The sequence below is a fragment of the Cydia splendana genome, chromosome 8, assembly GCF_910591565.1.
Source record: "Cydia splendana chromosome 8, ilCydSple1.2, whole genome shotgun sequence".
Classification (NCBI taxonomy): domain Eukaryota; kingdom Metazoa; phylum Arthropoda; class Insecta; order Lepidoptera; family Tortricidae; genus Cydia; species Cydia splendana.
In genome coordinates this window covers 21,487,167-21,514,742 of record NC_085967.1, presented here as the reverse complement: position 1 = coordinate 21,514,742, position 27,576 = coordinate 21,487,167, and the positions used below count along the sequence as shown (strand labels likewise).

Sequence of the window (27,576 nt, the reverse complement as noted above, 5' to 3'; positions counted from 1 at the left end):
CTAGACAGCTATAACAACAAATAATAAAAACAGAATAAAATAATTATTTCAGTGGGGCTCCCATTCAACAAACGTGATTTTTTTTGCCATTTTTTGCGTAATGGTGCGGAACCCTTAGTACGCGAGTCCGACTCACACTTGGCCGGTTATATTTCAATATATTTCTCTTGCTCGGGTATCAATATTGGCACGAGGGATAAAAAGCAATTTTGCTCTAACTATTGAGGCTGAAATAAAATTCAAATTTGTATGCATATTTTAATACATTATCCTTTTTAAGCACGTACTTAGCCTTTGTCTTGTTATCTGTCTGTATATCTAGGATGTTAGGTGATAAGATCGTCTGGTTGGGATAAATACAGTCTAGGTTCGTTGTTCGTGTAGACGCTAAATACCTACCTAAATATATACAACCAGGAGCTGTTTCTGTTTTAAAATCTTTTAAGAGGAGGCAAAAGTTAATTTTTTGTGCCCTTGCCTAGAGCACTATTTCTATATTAAATGATACGCTGAGATAGAGATGAGTATTTATAATGAGATAATAGAATATTTACAGTAATTAATTACAATTGCATTTACAAATAAAGGCCTATTTACATGGTGCGAGAACTCGCATGCGTGTGGTATTTGATTGGTCGGCTGAATTGGATGTAACCAAATAGTCCGCAATGTAACTAAAATCGCATGCGAGTTCGCGCGCATAAACACAAATTACGTTTTTATGCGCTCTTGATTTAGGCATTCTCTTTCATATTTTCACAATTCAGTTTTATGTTATCATCAAACTGGGTAAGTGCTGCTTTACACAAATCTTGCTTTTAGTGCGTTGACGATCAGACTCGAAGGCTTACGGGTTGTAGAAGGAAAATTTAGTTGTGACGGAATGACATTGACACGTTGACGTAGAAACGTAGACGGGTTGACTACGTGCCAATGTGTCAATTCCGTCGCAACAAAATTTTCCTGGGCAGCCAGTATAGGGATGTTTCCTGTACTTAAAATAAATTATTTCAAACCGTGCACGAAATAAAGCACAAGATAATAGGTAATCCTTTATTTCTCAGCTTCTGTCGTAAATGCACTTATTGCTAATTCTTTAATTTCTTTATTTGTAAAGTGTCTAGCGCCACTTACATCGCAAGCGGTGTACTACCTACATTTTTCTTAAAAATAAGTTCATCTGTACACATCGGTAACTCGTGGCATTTAGGTAGCACTTAAAAGATTAGTGATGAGCACACATCGGTAACTCGTGGCTCTTGACAGTTTCTAATTTCTAACAGACTAGTGATGTGACAATGTTCTTCTTATACGAGTCGAGAAAAAGAAACCACTAAAAAAGGAATTAATTAAACTAATCTTTTAAGTGCTACCTAAATGCCACGAGTTACCGATGTGTATTCATCTGTTTCGTGCGTTGTTTATCATTATCACATTCGGTTCGGATATGATGGTCGCTCTTGTCTACGTGACAGCGTGATAAAACGGTGTCCGTCACTTTTTATCCGGTTATTTTATCACGTACATAAAACCATCCATAACAAGCCTGGGGTTAATGGTTTTTTGATGAACACAATCGACACGTTCCCAAAATGTCAACTTGACGGTGATTGGCTGATTGAATCATGCTACTGCATAATTAATGTGACACGGGTTCAAACGAGGGTTTGTTTTGTACCTATTAAATGATCTAGTGTCGTTTGAGGGATGAGAATAATATAAATGAATATTATAGGGCAATCTTACACAAGTCGATATAGCCCCACAGTAATCTTGATGAGCGGATCCCTTTGTTTGGTGAATTATCGCAAAATTTAAACAATTAAAAAATGTCTTCGTTCTTAACTTTCTTTTGGCATTTTCCATAGGTTTCATAGCTCTTTGTACCTTGTTATCTTAACTATATTTTCTTAAAGTACTAATTAAAATTGACTCATTTAAAATGGAAAGCTTTAGTATTATACCTACTGAACAACTTTTTAGGTATAATCCCAAAACTTCCCTGCTAACGGGAATGCACATATTTTTTGGTCACCTTGTATAGGTAGGTACATAATGATAGGTACCTAATAAAATAAAACCAAATTTCGGTCATATTATAATTATGTAGTTTATCGCCACTCGTTGAGAATGTCTTTTACTAGTACTATTATTGCATTTTACATGTTTAACTGTCTATAAACGTTTTTATATTGTATGAGCATTTTGTAGGAAATAATCTATTATTTATTTACCTACGCCCCCCCGATCTACTTTATAGGACCCCACAGAGACCATTAGAGAAACGTGTCATTCGGACAAATACCTAACTACTACCTACGCCCAAATACAAAACAGGAAAACCGAAAATAGGAATTGCGTATTTACTCTCAAATATCAGAGGTGATACCGTAGGCACGTTTTGAACAGATTAAACTGTGTTTGATTGGAAACCGGAACGGTCCTTGAGAACGAATTAGCGCACACCTAGCTAGAATAAAAGAGCACCTACGCGTCTTACCCCCAAAGGTGACAGTTCATTTCCAACGACAGCAGCACTACCATTCATTTTACTATGGAAATTGACAATAACACCGACGCGTTCGTACTAGTAGTGCAGCTGCGGTCAGAAATGGAATGTTACCCTTATTCATAAAACATTACGGGCCTGTAGCGGTATCATGGTCGCATTTTTATCACCTGACACGCCAGGCGTCACTTTCGCACTTACATATTTGTTATAACGTACCAGGCATGGTGACAAATGATAAAGAGCCGACCATATTAGCCCTACAGATTTAGTTAAATTATCACATTCAGTGCCAGCGCGTGCTACGCCCTACGAGCGTACCGGTAACATGGGAAAATGCATATGTAGCGAAAAGTGACTATACGTACGGATTGAGCGCCCGCCTAGCGGGTGACTGGCAGTGAATGCGTTATGTTTTATCCCATTCTTACAAATACATAACTCAAAATGACAGATAAAGACATACGATTCATAGTTAATTCAGGTCAGTAACGCGTTTATGAATAACACCATTTATATAATACAGGTAACCATAATAAACCATCACAAGGGAAAGTACCTATAGTAGGGACTAGGTAGCCAAATACCTTCCTTGCGAAACTTTTGACAGGCATCACAATGAGGAGAGATTTGTATGAGTAATTACATTTTAGCTCAATATCTGAGTAGACTACGAAATTAATTAAGTTTGAATGAAAATATATTCTCAGAAAGCGGGCAATATTTAATTATCTGGATATAAATGGAATCTCCATCACAATGTAGTGTTTTATTTCGCTTGTCTAAAAATAAGCTTTAAGGTACGTATCTCCTAGGTAACAAGAAGAAAATAACAGCTTATTTTAATATTATCCCTTTCGGTTGTTTTCGCGTAATCGTGAACCTTGTATGAAACTTGTAACGAAAGGTATGGTATTTTCGTAATCGGAAAGCTACATAGGTACATTTTATCCGGGGCAAGCGGAGCTCTTCAAACCAGCCATTTTATCCAAATCGAAGGAAAAGAAATCTACAGTAAAATGAAAATCATGCAGCCCGTGACAAAATATATCGGAATTCGGAACGCATCCATTATATTTGTATTGTAACAAAGATGTGTTACGATACTTATGATATATTTGGTCACTTTGGCAGCACTGTCTATTTGATGCTATGAGGAGACCAAGTAGGAGTTTTGGCCGAAGGGTGTCAATGTCAAGTTCTGGCGATAATTTTCAAGATATATTTTTAAATATATACGCTAGTTTTAAGGTAATAATCTTTGTGCCTAGTTGTCAGGAATAAAGATATTTCATTTATTTTATTACATTCATTCATTCCAAACGAAAATGTCATTGCTAAAATTCTTAACAAAAATCTTTTTGTCTAGCAATAATAAAACAAAAAGGCCTAGATGTTCTGCCCGTATTTGCCCTAACTGAATTTAATTTACACCTTTGAAATATCAGTTTTAGCAGAAGAGATCACTTAAAATTTGAGATCACTTTTGAGATCACTTAAAATTTTTGTTGGACTTGAAAGTATTTACAAAAAGGAATCTGATAGAAGCAGACCCTTTACGGCCTTTTAGATGTCTCTGAAACAATCTCAATTATGGAACCTCTTTTATTGAATTTTTTTGCGATATTGGGTGAGATTCTGATTGATTATTTTACTTGAAGTATGACTGAGGATTTGCATAGTTTGTTTTTATATCTCGAGGTACCTATCTGATTTATTCATAAAAGTTTTTAGAGTATGCTTAGTTGGTGTTTATTTGTTAGTATGTACTTATATTTTAGATTGGTTTAGTCAACAGTAAAATATGCAGAAAATAAGTCATAACTACGATTCATTTTTGTAGCCGGTATAGGTGAAAACCGCATGAATTTCCATTCAGTAGTTTTCGAGTTTATCGCGAACATACATACACACAAACAGACATGGCGAGGGACTCTGTTTTATAAGGAATATAAGGTGTAGTGATAGGTAATTATCTCATCTCCAATGACGTTAGGTAGGTATACATCTTTATTTCCCAATACTTATATATCCGAAACCCTTATCCCCAATCAAATACCTAACTCAATCTAATCTGAGTAGGAGCAGGTATCCTTAAGGGAAATATAGTACTTCACGCCAATCGGACGCTCTATTCCACATAATAATGACATACAGGCCAATTCTAACGTGCACTCACATCAAATCGATATTAGAATGATAATGGAATCACATCAATTAACTGTTATTCGCGCAGGCGTCTCGCTCGCACTAATACTTGTGCGGAGAAGTCTGAGAGAAATTACAAAATTTCACAAGATTTGTTTAAGAAATGCAGAGAACATACGAAAGCATTTTGCCCAAGCTGAAACGGAGGCCTTCGCTAACTCTCGGTCGACAATGGCCATCTATGAAAACATCGTAGGTGTTAGGTTTGTTTTGGCATATCTGTGTTATCTGGTATGCAAAACCACTGCCAATTTTTTTATTTCAACCATGGCAACATTGATGAAAACAGCAGTGAAAAAAGGCCTCTGTTTACCGTCAGCTGTCATTTTTAATACGAACACATTAGGTACAAAATAGCCTCACAGACAACAGTACCCTTATCATGAGTTTTTGAGACAGTATGCTAGCGGCCGCGTAAACTCGCGCGTAAAACCGCGTAAACCGATGTACCTAAGATGAGCGAGTTGCAATAAGTCAATCAAATTTTACATGTATCAAAAATGTAAAACCAGTTGCAATTTGTATGTTTACCGACCCCCATTACACGCAATTAAATTTGCTAAAATCACCGATATAGTGCAGATATTTCACTGAAATTATAATGGTTGTTTGTTGACTGCGAGTAAATATACGAAGTCGCTAGCGACAACCGGCCGCAGTGAACTCATGGTAGTGGTACCGTACAGTAAACTGTGTGTACCCGAGACGAGCGATGAAACATTACTGTTTTAAACTCGTTAAAAACACCATTAACGCGCGTAAACAAACATGGCAGATGGCGCGCTTCCACAGATAGTGTAATGAATGCATATGGAGCTACTTAAAAAATGATGATGATTACACATCGGTAACTCGTGGCATTTAGGTAGCACTTAAAAGATTAGTTTAATTAATTTCCTTTTTTTAGTGGTTTCTTTTTCTCGACTCGTATAGGAAGAACATTGTCACATCACTAGTCTGTGCCTGCTACCTAAATGCCACGAGTTACCGATGTGTGCTCATCACTAATCTTTTAAGTGCTACCTAAATGCCACGAGTTACCGATGTGTAATGATTAGAGGGCGGAGTATCGGTGGCAAATTTCACACAAAAGGTATGGAGTCGTTTTTATAAAATTATTATTTTAGGGTTGAATAATAAAATTATTCATTTACCTAATGTACTTAGTATGGTACCTACTCGTAAATTGGAAGTAAGTACTTAACATTTATTTTCATAAATCGATTTCACGAACACCTAAATGTTATGTCGTAAATGTTTTTTTGTTCAATATGAAGTTCAAACAGGTCTTGAAAATAATATATCGTTTGGCAGGTATAACTTCTTAGTCTAGTATTTAGTACCTAATGATAATGTTTTGATAAGAAAACATATTATTATGTATTATAGATATTAACAACATATTACATTATATTTGTATGCTCGTAAGATAATTTCTATAAGTTCCTAAAAATTATTATGCAAAATTAATCATTTATTCGTTATTTATTTAATCATAAGAATACTTAGGCGACTCCATACCTTTTGTGTGAAATTTGCCACCGATACTCCGCCCTCTAGTAATGATGATGCATTCCTATTATCCCTTATTAGGGACATAGGGCTCAAAAAGCGCTGGTGGCCTAGCGGTAAGAGCGTGCGACTTGCTATCCGGAGGTCGCGGGTTCAAACCCCGGCTCGTACCAATGAGTTTTTCAGAACTTATGTACGAAATATCATTTGATATTTAGCAGTCGCTTTTCGGTGAAGGAAAACATCGTGAGGAAACCGGACTAATCCCAATAAGGCCTAGTTTACCCTCTGGGTTGGAAGGTCAGATGGCCGAGTGCCTACGCCAATTCCTGGGATTAGTTGCCACGCGGACCCCAGGCTCCCTTGAGCCGTGGCAAAATGCCGGGACAACGCGAGGAAGAAGAAGAGGGACATAGGGGTCGCAGAAAAATTCTTCATTTGTCGCGATCGTGAGCGGCTACTTCCAGCTCTTTCTAGCAGAGTCCAGTTGAGCCAGCCTCTTTTTCAACTGATCGCCTACATGTAGTACAAGGCCTCCCCAACCATCTACTGCCAGCCGAATGCCAGCGGAGACCCTGCTTGGCCAGATGGTCGTCCGGTCTACGGAGCACGTGTCCGATCCAACGCCATTTCCTTGCAAGGATATTCCGTCCTATGGTTTTCTGCTCAGTCATCCACCATAGTTTGACGTTTGAGATGGTTCGTGGCCAGACATTAAAAATAGTGTCGAAAACTTATGGAGAGTAGAGGTACGGAGAAATCTCTGTGTGTATGAAAAAGTGTCCGTCAAAAAAAAGGTACAAAAAACAATATTCTACGTAGCGCCGCAATACCTAGAATATTTGATAAAAAAATTCAAGTCATTGACAGCGCACTTCACTCCGTCAATAATATCTAATAGGCTATTAGTAATAGCCACGCCAAATTAATAAAAGCCGAATATGGGCAATCAGCGAAAATAATCCCTGTACTTTTGAAAATTAGTACAGTTATACCTTGTGGTGTCCAGATAAATACTAAAACATACTAAAAGTCCTCGAGGGTAGTGAGTGTGCTGAGGGTGTAGGGCGGGATCGAAAGTACCTTTTTTCAGATTTTTGCTCATATCTTAAAGATCTGTACGAATAGCATTATAATTACTTCGGAGAAAAGTTTTAACCTCGGAGTAATTAACAATGGAGCCGCTATTTAACAGGCGTTCCCCTCTGTCGAAAATAGGCGGCCAATGGTCAACCACATGTCAACTATATTGTATGGACTGACGTTTATCTGACATGACGTACCTATACATTTGATGTGCCCCTCCCCCGCAAAAAACGGCAGACTATTTTGTACCGAAAATTGTAGACATGGCGTCTCCGTTGGTTATATCCTCTAAGGTTTTAACATACAATTTCCTACAAATTTATTAGTTATGTTTATTTTTAGGTACTCTACGATCAATACTTTAGAAGCTTAAGTTCATAGCTATCCCTATAGCTCACATATATCAACACTATTTTGGTGACAGAACGGGATGGCCCTGTGTGGAATCGTCTGTCTGTGTGAATTAATCAGTTAAAAATGTTAAAATAGGTATAGGTACGAAGGTAGGTTTGAAGAACGACCGTTGCGTTGTCTATGTAAGTACTACAGTATGTATCTGCCGGGTTTTAACAATAGACACATTGTAAACAATGCTATTGTTACGCACGCCCTGTTTTAAAATAGAAGCATTGTACGTCATTGTTGTCTAGGTTAATAATGAGTAAAAGTAAACTTTACTCTTCGTAGGTACTACGTATTAATTCAAACTCAAATCACTAAACGAGACGGCAATATGTAAAATAACTATTGAATGGTGGCCAGTTATTGAAACCTTATACTAAAATGAATTCTGTTTATTTATTTATTAAAAAAAAACATTTATGTACATACAAGATATATACAGTGGTACTAATAAACGAAATTAATAACTAGCTTAAATCTAAAATAGGCCCCTGAGGCATTGTACCAAGGATGCTGGCGGCATTTCCTCGCTGTAAGTATCGCAATGCTGATACGTTGTGCGAGGTAGCCGCCAGCTCTCCGGTCAGTTACATCAACCAGACGCTTCGCGAATTCTGTTTATAGGTGAATTTTTTTTTTGTAAAGGTCAGTAGTATAAGGTTGCCAGTTACTTATTAATCAGTGGCCAGTTATTGACGATATACCCTACTTGATAATATTTCTTAATTAATTGAGTCAGTTTGCGTGCCATTTCAGTCATTTAATTAACCAAGCAATATTTAACAGGGCAGACTATCCCTTACGCCCCCCTCTTTTTATCAAAGTGATTAATTACGATTAAATACTCCTCACGTTATATCAAAACTGGTTATTATTAAGTACATGCAAATATTTGGGTTCCGCAAATACTTTGTAAAATCTTTTAAATTTTCACATTCACACATTCATTCAATTGTGTTTTTTTGGATTCAATAAATACCATTTTGTATAATAATATGCTAAAACAAATAAAAGCACATAATCCGCTGATACCTTTACCCTCTACTTACTGTAAGCATAGAATGCTCACTCCATACATCAGTTTTGTTACCAAAATGCTTATTATTTTCGTAGCCGACATCTAGCGTCATGTATAGGGTTGCCAACCGTACTATATTATATAGTATTGTACTATATTTTGGCTCTCTGTACTATACTTTTGGAAAAATATATAGTACGCTAAAATACTATATTTCCGATTAAACGTATATTACACTCATGTTTAGTATTTTATCTAAAAGTACTATATTTTTTTGAAATGTACTATATTTTTGATGCCTTATTCTGGAAAATACTATATTCCACCAAAAAAAAGTTGGCAACCCTAGTCATGTAGCGGATTTATCAGTAGGTACTGCTACTTGACACTAGATGTCACGAGTGTCGCGACTGACGAAAAGTGTATTGATCAACGATTTACAACTAATATTACAAGCAGAAGGAGTTGTATAGAGTTCGGGTTAGCTGAAAATTGTTGAGCATTAGACTTTTCGTTCGTCGCGATATCTATTGTCAATAAGTAGCAGTACCTACTGATAAATCCGCTAGTTGACGCTAGATGTCGACTACGAAAATAATAAGCGTTATGTTAAGAAAACTGATATCCAGTGAGCACTGTATGCTTATTTATTTCTCTATGACTCTACTTACTTTAAGCAAAGACATATGTAACTTCGTATAAGACGAATAAAGTCTAAGGAAAAAACGTGCCTCGGAATTCAAGTAAAAGTCATTCTCGAATAGATGCCGCACACACCTTTAGCCTATCCTCGGCTAGATGGCGTGACGACACCGTTTCATATTTAACAATTTTAACACATAGATATCAGTGAATGAACATGGATCAAAATGATATAAATTAATAAAATCATTTATCCATATATATACATTTTTTGATAACTTTATACGTTTTCATTTTGAGTTTTAGTCGTGTGTCGATAGATGGCAGTAAATTTACAGTGACTACAAAATTTACAATGACAGGACCCCTCTATACTATCTATTCTTTTTGCTACTGATAAATCCGCTAGTTGACGGTAGATGTCGACTACGAAAATAATAAGCGTTATGTTAAGAAAACTGATATCCAGTGAGCAGTCTATGCTTATTTATTTCTCTATGCCTCTACTTACTTTAAGTCACTGCACTACATGCATTAACCCTTTAGAAGACAAAAGGGTATCACGCAAAATTGAACTATGTCACTTCGAAATAAAGTTCAAAATCATTATGACGGAAAGTTATATTTTCTCTGGCTTAAAAGGGCGGATACATTTAATAGCCGGGGGCGCGGAAGTGCTCTGCCAAGTCGCAGCGGAAACTGCAGTAGACCGGCCTTCTTTCCAATGGACTTTGAAAGACGATGTTGCTTATTTGAGTTTCTAGTGGTGACAGAATAAGTAAATAAGTGAACATTAAACTTCCGTTTTTACCTACAGGCTAAAGGATGACACGCTAGACCGGACCGAGCCCGGGTCGAGGCGTCCGACATGTCATTTTCTATGACGGCTGATCGCGGTGATCACGTGGTGCTTTCCATATAAAACGAAGCGCCGGAAGCTCCTGCCCGGCCCCGGCCCGGTCTAGCGTGAATCGTAAGCTCAACAAGGCTTGTGTTGTGGGTACAGTCAGCAGAAACAGTTGCTAAGCGGCCGAGGTGTTCAAAATTACCTTGACACGCTCTTATTCTCTTATCAATAAATTCGCGTCAAGATCATTTTGACCTCCTGACCCGCTTAGCAACTTCTGCTGCTGACTGTACAGACAACGATAAATATGACACATACGTAGGTAAATATGTACCTATGTACAAACAGCAACACTCCGAACTGTACATCGGTTGACCTTATTCCTTTTGTGTTTTTGTAGTTAACAGTGTGGACGATGGTACTTATTACACTAAATAGATTATATTATAGAAAATATCCGTAACTTAGGAACTATATCTGTGATGAACACAGAAATAATTGACCTTGCCAGGAATCTAATGCTTATGTTTTAATTTTTTTTTTTTTTTTCCTAAAAGATACCTAGAGTAGAGCTGAAAACAACAGTTTTGACTAGTCGATCTAAGCGTTAACTATTATATTTTATATTTTCTAGATATTTTTACTAAACTTTACTGAAGGAACTAATTTCATTTCAGAGAAACACCGTCTTTATTTGGTTTTAATTAAAAATGAAAATAGCGTAGCATCCTCACTGTTCCTAGAAGAACTATTAGACTTAATAATATAGGTACCCGAGACCTTCTTTGAAGAATAAAGCTTTTGACGTAAGCCTTTCACAATTGACCTAGACATATAAGAAGGGTATTTAAATGCTCCATCCATTAGACTTATTATTAGCTAGTATATTTATTTTATCTGGCTGGCAGTGCTTGAATTTAAAGTGTTATTTTTCTAAAATGACATTCCGTAAAATGGGGTGAGTAGGGTCAAAACTGAAATTCAAACCTCGATAACATATGAAAACTGAATGGTGTATATAATAAGTGTTCCGGACGTTTGTATTTAGTTTTTATTTTATTTTGGGTAGTTCCATTTCATAACTTTGACGATAAAGAGGAAAACCCACCTCACCCCGTAGTGCCTCGTATTTGGGGTGAGAGGGGTTTTCATACAAAGATGATTTTGGAAGATTGTTGGATCGATTTTTATTTATTATGCGTATTACTATAGCTCCATTTTAAAGTGGAATACATTATTTTTATAGCAGTAGCCTTAAAATCCCTTCTCACCCCCCTTACAAACCTTCTCTCCCCATTCATAACCCACCTCTCCCCGCGAAACCTGCTCACCCCGTTTTACGGTTACAAATACAATACAAATATTCTTTATTAGTTATTACACACCTCATTACGGAAAACAATACAAAGAATACAGAAAATAAGAGGCTTAACTACAGGCGGTCTTATCGCTAAAAAGCGATCAAATATCCGAAGCCATTAACTATTGTAACTTTTTAATATTTTGTGTTCTACAATTGTATCAATATAATTATTTATAGTTGGTCAAACCAAATTTGTCAGTAAATAAGAACAAAAAACTATACTCATCATTTTCTTTTGGGTGCTAGGACTAGTGTAAGACAAAGATAGTATGATTCTCTCTGTCTATGTTTGAAATGAGACAGTCATTTGACAGTTAAATATACTTTATAACAATTCAAAAATGCTACAATAGTTCCAGTGTCTGAACATTATACATATCATCATCGAGTCCCTTAGGGTGGTATTCCTGTCCAACGTGTTTTATGTCTCACATTTTGCATAATGAGAGAGTAAGACGCAAAGACATTAGACCAAGATATTGGCCAGATAGAATACCACCCTAAAATAGCGTTAGCCATCTAAACGCCTATCATTAGGGATGTCAATCATCCAACGTTGAAAGCGATGTACTTAACAAAAGAATAACGAATTGTCTCTCTTGTTCCAGGGTCTGCCGAGGGTCCGCGCCATACAAAACACGATGTAAGTGCTGTCGTTTGTCATTCTGGGTCTAATACCTCGGCCACACACTTGACACACTCGACGAATGGTATGGGAAGTAGTGAGGAAAGTAAGCAATTGTGCGCCGATGGCAAAATAGTCGGCGACGGCGTCCGGTGACTTTTTGACCGGCGGCGGCGTGATCGGCGTGAAAACGGCGTGGCATAATGACAGCTGTTGAATTTTATAACAAAATCTAGTAAAATAGATAGCATATGAGCAATTTCTCACAATATTGTGGATATTAAAAAAATATATGGAAATAATACAAAAATACAGCACCTGAAAGTTTCAAAATTTCGGTTTTTTTTAACTTTCAAAAACGAAATAAGTAAGGATACCATTCGATTCCTCACATTTTATCCAAAAAAAGATTGTATGGCCACTATATACATAAACGCAATATTTCACCACAAAAACGCAATTTTATTGTTTTGTTCATACTTCAATATGGGCTTATGACCTTGACGTCACGTTCACTTATCGTTTTGTTAGGGGCGTTTTGCGAGTGAAGTACGACTGTCGGACTTTGACTATCATTTCTGACTTTTGTATTGCTTTAATGCAATGGGTCCCATATAGACATTTGATCCTAAAAGCAAACCTGATTGATTGATACCATAAATGAAAATTTGTCATCAACGTGTCAGGAACGTGGCTATAAAAAACTCTAAATTAAAGTCAGACATAATATCCGATCCATATCGTATCTTTAGCATATTTTCACGTATCTTAAAATTCGAATCAGGCCGACAATAAAGTAATCAGTTCGAAAATATAACAACAACATTTGCAAGCACAAGAATCCATAAAATAAACAGCGGTACGACGAGTACAGTCGACGTCAAAGATATGTTTACACTTTTCGCCTTATTACAAAGGAGTAAGGTGCAAAAGTGTAAACATATCTTCACGTCGACTGTACAAGTTAACGGCACGTTAGATTTACGTTCACGTTTACGAGGTTGGCACTAGTCCGTAACTACAGTACGGGGGTTTTGGAGTAACAAATGCCCAACCGTTTGATTTAGCCATATTGTTAGAGCGGACTCCTTGCACAGCCCAAAAAAAAATATTTTTTAATTGTTTCAAGTCCCAACCTGCTGAAAGAACATTTGAATAATGCATGCCTGATGATACATATGTAGTGCATAAATGTTTTCCTTCGGTTATTCTCGGAAACGTTCGTATTTGTCATGCTCATGCTACTTCAGTCAACCTCAGTACTTTTTGTACCAAGACTTACTGAAATAGCATGACACGTTCGTACGTTTCCGTGAAAATGCGAAGGACGCTTACCATCAGGCATTTGTTTGCGCGACTGACGTGGTATAAAATAGTAAAAACCCGGTGGTTCCGATTGATAAGACGCTGGATCAGTCCCTGCTCTGGGCTCTTTAGGTTTTGCCCATTTTCCTCCGCCATTTCAGCTTAAAACTATCCACAGAGATTAAACTATACTGGTTATATAGTGCCGCGAAAGCTTGCATGTAATAGTTGGTACCTTCTGGTATGCATAAACAGTAATTGCAATAAAAACTTCTGAGGTCGGGACGGCTACAATGTTGATGTTCACATGTTTTTGTAGTTAGCCACACCTTTGCATACGGGAATGTACTTGGGCCTTAACTAGTTTTTACTAGCGACTTCGTCCGTGATAAACTGGGTCAGTAGGTACTTGAGCGTTTGTTCCGTATCACCAAAGAGAATAGAGTGTATAGAGGCGGATTGTCAAAGTACACTAGGCCAAAGATATGGTGCAATCTTTTCGAGCGATGGTGCCATAACCTTCAGCCTACTCTCGAGTAGATGGGGTTAATATTAATATTTAACAAGTTAACACATATCAGTGAAAGAATAATGATCAAAGTCAAATGGCGTTCGAACAGTTTTAATCTTCTGTCGAAAGGTGGCAGTAAATGTACTGTAGCTACATAATTTAACATCACAGTAACTTCAAACTGTCTTTGGTATCACTTTCAGGGCGTCCGCTAGCTGGTTGCACGGAGCAGGTAAGCGGCGGGTTAACGAAAAATAGTATGAGTAATGCTAACTGGCGCGAACGCGTGCGACGTCAGTGGGGGACACTTCTCCTTTCGGGCATTCTCGGCTCCGTTCGACTCAGAATTGCTGCGAACAATTATTAGCGTCCCTTTGCGTGTACGACCACAGATAAGATAATGACTTGAATTTTGACAACTCTAAATAGCCGAAAGGGATAGAAAGAATTAGGAAGGGACAGCATGATTCGTCCCTGAAACGCTGTCAAACTTTGGTTTTGTAAGAAGTGTCCTTTCTGTACGGTAGTACTATTATTTATTCTGTGGCGACGGATTTTGCCTATAATGGCACCCACGAGTGTGCGCCCGCTCCATGCATCCGCGCCATCTAGCGGACGCCCTCGTGAAGATTTTAATGAAATTTCTGGTTTACGGCTACGTGTAATTATTAGATTTCTTATTTCTGGGTCAAATTACCATCTCCAAGAAAACTTCCTGAAATGTACCATCCTGTCAGATGATAATTATCTTTCTTGCAAGTCTGAATAACGAAGACTGTTTGCATATTATTAAAGCCATAAATATGTTTACACCTTGTGCTGAAACAAGTTAGTATGCATAACGCATAACATATTTTATGATTATGGCTTTAAGTATGCAAGTGCTCAACTTTGTTGAGGTGGCAAGAGTAAGCTATGCATTACGTTGCAGAATCGTATGCATTATTTAGTCAAGTTTATTTTACACAGCTACTACCGTCACATAAAAACTAACAAACTATTTAATGCATAAATGTAGAAAAATCTAGCAAAGCCGATACCTACTGGACCGACCTACCTCTACTTATATTAGGTTTATTCCTATTTGTCCCCGCCGGGCACGGATAGGAATAGCTGCATTCATATGAATCATTCCCATCTGTTCCCGCCTCCATGTATGGCCGCGGACGAATGGGAATACTCCTTCTAATATCTACCACGTTTTTAAACTGTCATTGTCACACCTAAAGTGATGCAAAATCGTCAATTAACCACCTAACTGTATTTTTTTTTATTTCCAGGTAAAATCCGCTTCATCTCTTCTAAACCGATTCCTTCTTCATCTTCAACATGGAGCTCGAAGACGTGGAAAACTACGGCAACGGCAACTTCACATACGACGAAAACAGCACTTACAATGGCACAGCTTTCGAAAACTGCCCAAACATCAACATCCCTGTTGTCTACATCGTCACCCAAGTCCTTTACGCCCTCGTCTGTATTGTTGGCCTCCTTGGAAACACCTTAGTCATCTACGTGGTTCTACGCTATTCCAAAATGCAGACAGTTACTAACATGTACATCGTGAATCTTGCTATCGCTGACGAATGCTTCCTTATCGGTATACCCTTCTTGATTACAACTATGTCGCTCCGAGCCTGGCCTTTTGGAAGATTCATGTGTAAAGCCTACATGATTTCCACAGGAATCAATCAGTTCACCAGCAGCATCTTTCTATGTATCATGAGCGCGGATAGATATATAGCAGTCTGTCATCCTATAGCTGCTCCTCGATTACGGACACCGTTCGTCTCTCGAGTAGTTTCTGCTGCCGCCTGGACTGCTTCTGCCCTTGTTATGACACCTATCTTCATGTACACAACTTTGATACCAACTGAGAATGGATTATCCTGCAACATTGTCTGGCCGGAGCGAGAGTTCAACAAAGGACAGACGTCATTCACTCTTTACTCCTTCGCTCTCGGTTTCGCAGCGCCGCTGACTCTCATTTTCGTCTTCTACTGTCTCGTCATCAGGAAACTGAAGACAGTTGGACCAAAGAATAAGTCTAAAGAGAAGAAGCGAAGTCACAGGAAAGTGACGAAGCTGGTTTTGACGGTGATAGCGGTGTATGTACTTTGCTGGCTGCCGTATTGGGCATTCCAGGTAGCGCTGATCTACTCGCCACCCACGGAGTGCGCTAGTCGTATAACAGTAACAGTTTTCTTGGTAGCTGCTTGCTTCAGCTACAGTAACTCTGCGATGAATCCGATCCTTTACGCGTTTCTATCAGACAACTTCAAGAAGAGTTTCCTAAAGGCCTGCACGTGTGCGGCTGGGAAGGACGTGAACGCGACGCTTCATGTGGAGAACAGCGTGTTCCCAAGGAAGCGAGGAGGCGCACAAGCAAGAGCTCAAGCGAGAGCTTTAAACGAGACTCGTGCAAGTCTTTGTGTGCCAGTTGGAGGTCCGTCCCGTTCTGATGCTTCGACGGCTGCGACTACTCGTTCAGCGGTGCCTAGTGAGGCGTTCGCTCTGGAGCCACCGCCGGGGCAAAGTGCGCCTCTGCTGGCGCCCAACGGGGTCACACATTCGCGTATGTGAGTACGGCCGCGGCGCGACCGCGATACCTCAAGCGTGTGCGTTGAGGAGGACACCCTTATCGTGTCCTTAGACTAGATAGAGAGAGATGGACTCATTAAGCGGGGGTGCGCGACGCGAGCCCCGTCCCGCACCGCCGCTGTATACGAATTGTTCCTCTAAGTCTAGTGTCATTAAGTTTAATTTCGTGTAAAAAAAGGTGTTTCGGTATAGGGTTGTAACGATGAATTTATTAAAGTGTAGTTTTGTATGTCATCGTAAGTGGGGATGTAAAAATGTACATATCGTGTAAATATTCATATTTGTCACATGTCTGAGTTGTAATAAAATTACATTTGTGAATGTGTTTTTTGTTTGTCGCCTTTTTCTGATCCTGGTAATGTATACAGTGTGCTGCATATGTAATGGTACCTAATTGGCTATAGCCAATTAACTATAACGATATTGCCGGCACTAATTAACTTAATTAACTAAGTGACACTTGGTTACGGTAATTAACTCGTAACTATTTTAATAATGTCAGCAGTTCAAGTTTCACACATTGCACAAAGTGAATAGGGTATTATACTGTATTTAAAATAAATTATTTTACACCATGCATGTAATAAAGCACCAGATAATTATTAGAAAAACACAGATAGGAGTTATTTTTAAACACAAGTTCTATTTAATAATAAAAAAAAAATAAAAAAATAAAAAAATGCATTTATTTCAGACAAACATGGTCCATATTTTGTTAGTACATCTTAACAATTTAAAAACTTATAGCTACGGTTAACTTAAAAATAAACTTAAATGACTATCTTAGGTACTAATGACAAATGCAGAGAGGACCAGTGCCTTATCAGGCCACTGTCCCATCTGTCAGCAACAACGGCCAGGAGACTGTGGCGGCTGTCGCGCACCCTGCGGAGCGTCGCGGCGCAGCGCTTGCGCAGTGTCGCGTGGAATCCGTCCACATGAGCATCAGCGAACATGCCGGACGCACTGCAGTACCGAGGCAGCCGCAACAGTACCCTGAACGCGTCATTATATTGTACGCGCATGGCGTTAAAAGCCCTTTGCGTATATCGAGTCCACAGGCTGCAGGTGTACAGCGATGTACAGAACGCTCGAAATAATGTTATTTTTACTTGCGTACACCGGCTGAACCTGCGAGCTATCATATTGGCCCTGACGGCCAAGGCCCTCCGCTCCCTCTCGATATCAGCGTCATCACGGAAATCGTCGGTTATCAAGTGCAAGTATTTAAAAGAGGTAACCCTTTTCAGTTGCATGCCATTCAAACAAATGGGTGGGATGTGTGATGGGCACTTGCTTCCCGCTTTGAAGACCATATACTCGCTCTTGCTTACATTATATTTAAGGTTATGCGCTAGGGCATATGACTCACACCTTTCAATAAGTAATCTCAGACCACCAACCGACGGGCTCAACAGTACCATGTCATCGGCATAGCTTATGTTATTGAAGCATACCCTATCTATATGACAGCCCACACGAATTAATAAATCGGATAGAAATATAAAAAGTAGGTGAGTTAACCGTGACGTCACGATGTAAGTAATGTTTCATATAAATTCCATATTAGCAAATCGTTTTGACAGTTCTAAAAAAGTAACTGATTTGACTAGTTGGAAAATACCCTATTGCATCTACTTGACAGCGTTAAATTTCATTGGGGTTTCTAATTCAAACGGTTTTAAAAACTTATTAATATTTAATGTAGGTATTCAAAACTGAACCTTACAGAATAAATTGACTAAGTTAATCACGCTCACAAACAAATATTAATATATATTTTTTAAATCTGTATTCTACATAATATATGTACCTATATTAAAAACACATGCTTCAGTAAGTATATCAGCACCCTAACTCACTTTATACTCGTATGAAAGGGAAAGACTTTTATTCAAAGGTCAGGAACAAGGCGACGCGAGGCGACACGAGGCGACGGGAGGCGACACGAGGTAATCAATCACGACAGACAGGCGACAGACGCATGATTACACCGTGAGTGTGCATAACTAGGAATGTCGAGGCCGATTCTGACTCGACAATTTAGAAAGTAGACGATTACTTCTTCATACTACTTAGTCACAATTTTCCTCCCTGGATACCTCTGGACATCATAGTTTGGCTACATATCAGAATACCGAAAACTGATTTACCTAATGTTGAAACACCTATGCTTGATTCACCTATTTTTAAATTACCTATCGATCATTTTACCTAAACATTGACTGACCTAAGTTTATAATACTTAAGCTCAAATAACCTAATGGACGAAACACCTAATGCACGATATACCTAATACACGTTTTATCTACTGCACGTTTCACCTAAAGCTATTATACCTAATGCACGAAACACCTATAGCTGATACCTAATGGACGATACACCTAAAGCTGATATACCTAATGAACGATGTACCTAAACTTGATTTACCTAATGGACGAAATACCTAAAACTGTTAAACCTATCGCACGAAATACCTAAAGTTGATATACCTCCTGAACGAATTACCTAATGTCGATATGCCTAATGCACGGAATACCTAAAGTCTATATACCTAGCACAAAATTCATATCATTTTGCCGAATGATCAAGTGGCAACTCCACCCAATAAATCGTATGATTTCTCAACCTTACAGTAGAAACTGTTTGTTTGGATAACAACTTAAAAATACACTATTTGAAACGCTACTTTTTAGGTAGTAGAATGATTTCGTAAGTCTAATACAAAATTAGTTATCTTATCTTATCTTATCAAAAATTTAATTTTTGTAAGTTAACATCATGACGATAAAATAAAAGTTGGTTTTGGCACTGTTTGGTCGCAGTTAACCTAACACGCTCCTCCTCGCTTTGCTCGTCGTCGCACCTATCTCGACTCTGTCAAATGACTAGACCTTATATTATAATAAAAAATAGTAAGCCAATTGAATGATTTGGCTAAAAACTGTATATCAAATATCGTATGTCCTAATAATGTTCTACTAAACAATAATTATATTTTTGATTTTAGGTATTTCGTTCATTTAGTGCATCGACTTCAGGTATTTCGTGCATTAGGTGTATCGAATTTAGGTATTTCGTTCATTAGGTATGTTAACTTTAGGTAATTCGATCATTAGGTATACCGACTTTAGGTAATTCGTGCAGTAGGTATGTTAACTTTAGGTAATTCGATCATTAGGTATACCGAGTTTAGGTATTTCGTGCATTAGGTATATCAACATTAGGTGTTTCGTGTATTTAGGTATATTAGCTTGAGGTATTTCGAGTATTAGGTGTTTCAACTTTAGGTAAATCGAACATAGGTATTCTGAGCTTAGGTAAACCAATTGTAGGTGAAACGTGCAATAGGTAATTCGTTCATTAGGTGTTAGGAGCTTAGGTTCATTGATCATTAGGTATTCAAAAAAATAGGTGAAACGAGCATAGGTGATTCAACATTAGGTAAATCGTTTTTCGGTATTCTGATATGTAACCCATAGTTTTATACAATTTGATGTAAAGTACCTATAATTAAAGCTCCTAACTATTATAAAAATAAAAAGGCGAAAAAAATCAAACGAAACATTTTTATTTGTTTATTATTAACCAAGCTACATAGCTTATAAATATATATAAACAAATAAAAATATTTATTTCAAATACGTCGAAATATACATCAAATTGTCTTTAAAAATGTATAATGTTCCATTATAGGAGAAAAATGAGCTGAATTAAGGTGACAGTCCATTTCCAACGACAGCAGCACTACCATTCATTTTACCATGGAAATTGACAATGACACCGACGCGTTCGTACTAGTAGTGCAGCTGCGGTCAGAAATGGAATGTTATCCTTATACAAGTTGTTGTTATCACCGCTGTTTCTGTCAATTTCCTTGACAAAATGAGTGACGTTCACCGCCGCATTACTGCCACGATTATGACGATAATTCCATCACTCATTTAATCAAGGAATTGACAGAGACAGCCGGCGGCAACAGTAATGCAGCTGCATTTGACATCCGAACGTCACCTTTAAGGTTTTGATATTGTTATGATACGACCTTGACAAAGGCTCTCGCTGATTGACGCACAAAACCCCCATCAGTCGTCACGTCATGACATTACTATCATATCAAAATCAAAATTGTTGAATCACCATCGGCCTCCTGTTCATTCGCAATGTGAATTTAGGGCGATGAACTGATAGGCTGGGCGGAGTTGACGTTTTGTAAGAGTTATAGTATAATATAGAACTTACTTTTTTTCTTTCCTTATTTTTATTCAACTTAAGGTGACAGTCCATTTCCAACGACAGCTGCACTACTGTTCATTTTACTATGGAAATTGACAATAACACCGACGCATTCAGTACCAGTAGTGCAGCTGCGGTCAGAAATGGAATGTTACCGTTAGATTCTTACAAAATACTTTTAGAAAGTCAAAAATTGTAGAGAATAATTCAAAATAATTGACATTAAATATACATAACAACTCTATTAAAATGATAAGCCTCGCTTAATATAAGGATATACATGTTGTATAAAACAGTAGATAAGGTACCTACCTACTTATCCGACCATGTTGACTGCCGCAAATGTCAAAAATCCGGGCTACAACATCAACTTGGGTATTTGCGGCAGTAATGCAGTCCTGCACAGTCTGAAAAGCCACTGATTTAAACTTTCAGGATTATTACACATTATTAAATTGTATAACGGGACTTGTCGAGGACGGCGTTGTCCCCGTGGTCTCGGAGAAGACTGGCTAAAATTGACATTAACATCTAGCCGCGCTAGTTTTTTGAACTACCCGCACTTGGTATTGTTTATCAGTTTGAACGTTTTGCGCACTAGGGATGTTACTCTGTCGACACACAAAACGAACGGTATTTGATTTACTATTAGAAGTATTAGAATAAATTAAATTATTTTTCAGATAGCAAATAACGCTGGTTCGATTCTAGCCTGGGGCACTGCAGGCCTTGTTCACTATTTCTTAGTATATGACATTTATTTCAGTTGATATTTGATTTATCGTTCTGTTGGAGGTAAGTTTTAAAACATAAATACGCGATTAAAGGATGACTCTGGCTTGGCTGCATGAGGCGCCCGACATGTCATTTTCTATGACGGCTGATCGGTGATCACGTGATGCTTTCCATAGAAAACGAAGCGCCCATAGTCTAATAAAACATGGTCTTCTATTCCCAGAGTGACACAGGCCTACGTCACAAAAACATGGCCGCTATATATAGCGCTATCGCATATTATCATATAGCGCTGTCGCATGATGACGTAGGCTTGTGTCAGTTAGGTGACCTAGAAAAGACGGGAATGGAGTACCAGGCGGAGTATATTATTATACCATGGAAGCGCCGGATGCTCCGGCCCGGTCTAGTGTGAGTGAACTTTTATCGTTCTGTCGGAGGTTAGGTAACCTTAAAACTTAACGCGGTTAAGTCCCGTTTTACAATTTAATAGTCTGAAAAGTCGTTCCAGATAGCTGAAACGATTGCGATTTATTTTCGAGCACAAAGCAGAACTACTATAGTCTGTATCTTTAGGTATTTAAATAAAAGTAAACAAAATCTACCCTCAAATGGCTCTTTAAGCCAGTTGAGGGTAGATGAAAACATTACATGATCAAATAATTATTAAAGAGATTAAAGTCAGATCGATCAGTGACTGTTCCAGGCGGTTTTGTATTTGGTTAACCAATAAATGTTATAACTACCCGAAAATTGATAAATTATTTGTTTACTTTTATTTAAATACCTAAGAAACAGAGTATACATAGGTATGTATTTCGTAACTCATCATCTCACCAACACCGTAATCGGGTAATGCCGAAGCAGATTTTCGCACAAACAAATTAATCTCAATCCAAACAGATTTATAATCCATAAATACCCATTAATCACAGGCGGGAGTAATCTTCCAATTAATCCAAATCAAACCGGGATATCCGCAATAACATTACCAAATCTTTGAGCTGCTGATCGAAAATGAACTTTAAAACGCTTGGGAGAGAGTTCAAATTTGTATAATAACAGCAACGTTTATTGACTGTTAATGGATCTTATATCGTCGAAATAAGATCAAAAATTTCGGCCCATTCGAACGTGCACTGACATCAGAATGATATTTGAATCATGTTGTTTAGTTATCGTGCGTCTCGCTCGCCCTAAACATGTACGGTAAGTACGAGCCAAATGCACGATAACTGAATGACACCAGTTAGATGTTATTCTGATATAGGTAAGTGTACGTTCGAATTTGCCAGCTCTATAAAATTCGATAATTTTACCGTTGGAGTTTCCCTGGTGTAAATAATATCGTGGGCCTAGAGCATTTAGTAACACTGTACAAAACAGTCTGCCGATTTTAGTGGGGGAGGGGTACGTCAAATGTATGGCTATTTGTACATGATTTGTACGTAACGTACAAATAGCAATGTCAGATAAACGTCAGTCCATACAAAAGTTTGCACAATTGTGCAAGGTTTTCGGCAGAGGGGTAAGCTCTCAAAGATCGTGGGTCATACTACGTTTTTTAAATAGTAAGCGGGCCGTTAAGCCCAACTTATAAATGAAAAGTGTGTTTACCTTTAAGCTACTGTACACATGCTGATTACTAGCACGAAAGCATTCCACTATTGAGCAATTGCTACTTAGTAGTATGTGTGTCGAAACATTGCTAATAATGAGCATGCTCATTTTGAGTTTGCTCAAAAATCAACGGCCGTGCGATTTTTGGTCATGCTATGCTACCTGTAGCGCGGGTGGACGGGGGCGTGCTTTAAGCGCGTGTGAACAGGTTTGCTTATTGAGCATGCTAGTATCTTGTTTCTGTATAGCGCTTTCAACTTGAGAGAGTAAAAAGTCAAATTGATGCGGTAGCATCCGCAAATAGTTTTTGTAACCCGCAGCATCTTCTACTCGCATTTCTGTAAGCAATTGAGCAATTGCTCCAAAGTCCTGTCTTCTAGATATCCAATCACGGACCCAAATCTTTCTCTTTCTTCTCTTTTTTTGCCGAGCTGATATAAGCTTTTGGATGCATTGCATCGCCAGCAAAAGGATGATCTTATTCAGCTCCATACGGATAGCTGTTTGATTGTCCATGGTTTTATTTGAACTGACAGAGAGCGAGAGAGCACGCTATAAAATGGCATGTGTATTGGAGTATTTGCTTTGAGCATGCTTATTCAGGAGCATACTTAAAACTAGCATGCCTATTGCTAGCAAATGTAAACTGCTCATAAGCATGCTCGTATTGAGCATACTCAATAGCACGCTTTTTAGCATGCTATTTTAGAGCATGTGTAACAGTAGCTTTAGTTTTGCTCTTTTAGGGATTTTTACAGATTTTCAAAATTAGTTATTATCCTCTACAGGAGATACTGTCTTGACATTATTTTAAAATCGCAGTATCCTGTAATAGGGGATATTACGCGAAACTCTGCGTAGGGGGCGCTACTACATCCATCACAATCTGGGGGTCTACACGAAACAAAAAAATCTAAATTTCGTTATCTAAGCTCTCTATCACTCGTGCAAATTCGAGCGATAAAGAGGCAGGTAACTAAATTTCGATTTTCGCGTTTCCTGGTAGGCCCTTGTTAACAAACCGTCTTGATGCGTCAGTGTCATATTTTATTGTCTGTGAAAACTTGTCAAAGCAAGCAAGCTTACGGCTCGGCCACGACATCGAGCGACTTGCGACGGCGGAAGCGATAACCATAGGTTGGAGCGAAAGGTCCGATCGCTGTGTCACGCTCCAACCTATGGTTATCGCTCCCGCCGTCGCAAGTCGCTGGATGTCGTGGCCGAGCCGTTAGTGCTGCACTCTGTCGGCAGAACATTGCAGCAATACCCCCTATTATTTAATTTTTGAATTGATATTTTATTGATTATGTTCTTGTATATTGTTTTGACGATCATAATATTCTGAAATCTTGGAGATTGACATGCCTGCAATTTATAATTTAATCTATATAATGAAAAATAAACTATTTAAATAGATTATAGTACATTTCGATGCTAGTGCGGAAAGTATGTCATTACTTCAGGAGTACCGAGATATCATAAATATTTAGGAGAAGTATATAATTCGTATATTTATTTTTTCCCTGCACTAGTGCGGAAAAGTAGCACCATATGTACTGTAATAGGACATTTCGAGGCTAGTGCGGAAAGTATACGAGTACCGAGGTATCAAGGCAAGACTCGGGACGAGTGAAGAATGACATTTCCGCACGTGTATCGAACGACGTTTTTTAATACAGTTGCAAAAAAATAAGAAAAGCAAGAACAACATCAGCAATTACTTATTTTTAGATTTTTCTGGCAAAGCGTTCTCATTTGCAATTGCAGCCTTTTCTCATAAATGTCTGGCGTGTTAAATCAATTTCAAACTCTGATTCACTCATTTTATAAGCAACTTTTTGAAAACTTAAGACTGGAAAACAAAGTTGTAAGTTCGATCTTTCACAGTGAAATTTTTTGACATTATGAAGAGGTGTTTTTCTTTTTGGTGTGAACCCACTTACTTCAATGAAAGTTTTTTTTCTCAAATGCATGTTCTATAAGACATAAACAATTGTAAATATAAAACATTGTACTATTATTACCTAAGTATCGTTATTTACGATTATTTGTGTATCGTATATTTATAAAAACAATATCAAATGTTGCCTTTGGAAACTTTGCAGTAAGAAAAAACGCCTCTTCTTTGACAGACGTTTGGCGTTTCAGCAGCTATTCCGTTCCATTCAGACAACTTATTAAGAACGGTTTTCCAATATTCAATATTAAAAAATAAACGTGTTATAATGATGAATAGGTAAGTAATAAAATATGAAATATGTATATTTTTCGTATTCTTACATTAACAGTAGGTTAGGTAGGCATTACAGTTGATTACGACTTTTAAAGGAAACTAATATTAACACTCATCAATAAGTAGCCATGAATTGGAACAAGTATAAATTAAAAATAAATGGAAAATTAATAAAAAGCACTAGTTCGCGAAAACCAAATTTCCGCACGCTAAACAACTACGTAAAGTAGCATTTTTTGAGCAACTGTATTAAAAAGTATATTACGCAGTAAAATAAATAATGAATTTAGAATCTCGAAGTAGTTGATTTAATAATTAAACACGATGTAATCCAACTGAATCGTTTTATTTCATGTTTACTCCCACACAAAGCCTTTGAACCTGGCAGAATATATTATATCATTAATCATAATAAAAAAAGACCAATAGAAGAGTTTACCGCACAAACAATGTTAATATCCATTATTCATAAGAACAAACAAAATTAGTATCAAAAGTACAATAAATCAACTTCGACAAACAAACGTGGGATACCATTTGTTTTAATTAGTTTTCGTGTCAGCTTTGCAGCGTTTTCCGAGGGATGTACAAATTGAGGCCTGTAAACAGAGCAAGGATTTACATGTATGTGGGGTCCAAACAAAGGGGAGTGGGAGGTTGGAACTCGACGTTTAAGTGCGATTGTCCACAGTCTGTGAACAACGCTTCTTAAGTTACTTTGGCCATATAATGAGAAGGGAGACGAAAGTTTGGAAAGGTTAATCATCATCATCATCATCATCATTTCAGCCTATATACGTCCCACTGCTGGGCACAAGCCTCCTCTCATGCGCGAGAGGGCTTGGGCTATAGTCCCCACGCTAGCCCAATGCGGATTGGGGACTTCACATACACCTTTGAATTTCTTCCCAGATGTATGCAGGTTTCCTCACGATGTTTTCCTTCACCGAAAAGCTAGTGGTAAATATCAAATGATATTTCGTACATAAGTTTCGAAAAACTCATTGGTACGAGCCAGGATTTGAACCCGCGACCTCCGGATTGAAAGTCAGACGTCATATCCACTCGGCCACCACTGCTCCCGAAAGGTTAATCGTTGTTGGCAATACTGATGGCAAAAGGTCATGGGGCCGTTCACCAGCACGATGGACTGACCAACTCAAAGGCGAGGAACCATCTCAGAAATTCTACGAGGTGGTGAGGAAAGCGATGGACCGGAATCGATGGCGAGAGTGTGTTCGTGCCCGAACAAAACCCACCAACCACGATCATCAGTCATGATGGATGCGACCAAGAAGAAGGGGTCCAAAACCCGGTAATCCGGTTCGGTACCTAAACTTAGACTAAATTCCAGTAGGTAATGTTGGTGTAGGATATCTTTGAGAGGGAAGAATAGCTTTGCGATCCTAAAGAAATAGGATATTTAGGAAAACACATGCTATCACTCGTACGCTCATGCGACTGACAATAGGTCGGTACTTTTTTGATGCATTTCGGGAGAAAACGGTTTCCAATAACTAAATCTTAACAAATCACTTTCATTTCGATGTTAATTGGTTCAGCATAATATATTAGAATATATTATGCTGAACCAATCAACATCGAAATCAAACCTAGAGGTTTATAGGTTTTGCTTTAAAAAATATACAGTTTTAATTTTTTTTTAATGGACTTAATTCGACCAAGTATTAATCACAAAAAATAAGTTTCTGAGGTGCATACGAGCGTGACAGGTAAAACTTAGAAAAAAGGTAAAGAGTTATCATGTCAAATACTACATTAGAGTATTGTTATTACATAATTATTCATGCTTTATTTTTATTAAGGCGTCCAGTCTCCTGAATTACCAATAATACCTTGGCAAATTTGAGGCACAATTTCGACCAAATTTTCAGCAAAACTGCAAGGTAAAGACGTTCGCACAGAATTCAGTTCTCGAGCTAGGTCAATAAAACTATGAGTATTATTTCCTCGTAATTTGAGCTTCATCCATGCCCAAACATTTTGAACTGGATTGGCGTCGGGTGATTGTGAGGGCCAATCCAAAACATCGTCGCCATTTTCAGTTTTACATGCAGTACAGAGCTGACTTCGGCATTTAGGGTCATTATTCTCTTGTGGGA

At 38.0% G+C, this 27,576-nt stretch overlaps 1 protein-coding gene and 1 long non-coding RNA gene across 2 annotated transcripts in view; both read left to right on the top strand.

Annotated features, from left to right (window-relative positions):
* LOC134793021 (somatostatin receptor type 2-like) overlaps window positions 1-16,950 on the top strand; it is a 183,372-nt gene extending 166,422 nt beyond the window's left edge. Inside the window, exons 4-5 of the mRNA XM_063764546.1 lie at window positions 12,196-12,230; window positions 15,309-16,950. Coding sequence (XP_063620616.1) covers window positions 15,358-16,611 — 1,254 coding nt within the window. The 5' untranslated portion in view covers window positions 12,196-12,230; window positions 15,309-15,357 and the 3' untranslated portion in view covers window positions 16,612-16,950. The remainder of the gene's footprint in view (window positions 1-12,195; window positions 12,231-15,308) is intronic.
* LOC134793036 (uncharacterized) overlaps window positions 1-27,576 on the top strand; it is an 814,647-nt gene that overhangs the window by 666,986 nt on the left and 120,085 nt on the right. The gene's annotated exons all lie outside the window — the stretch shown is intronic.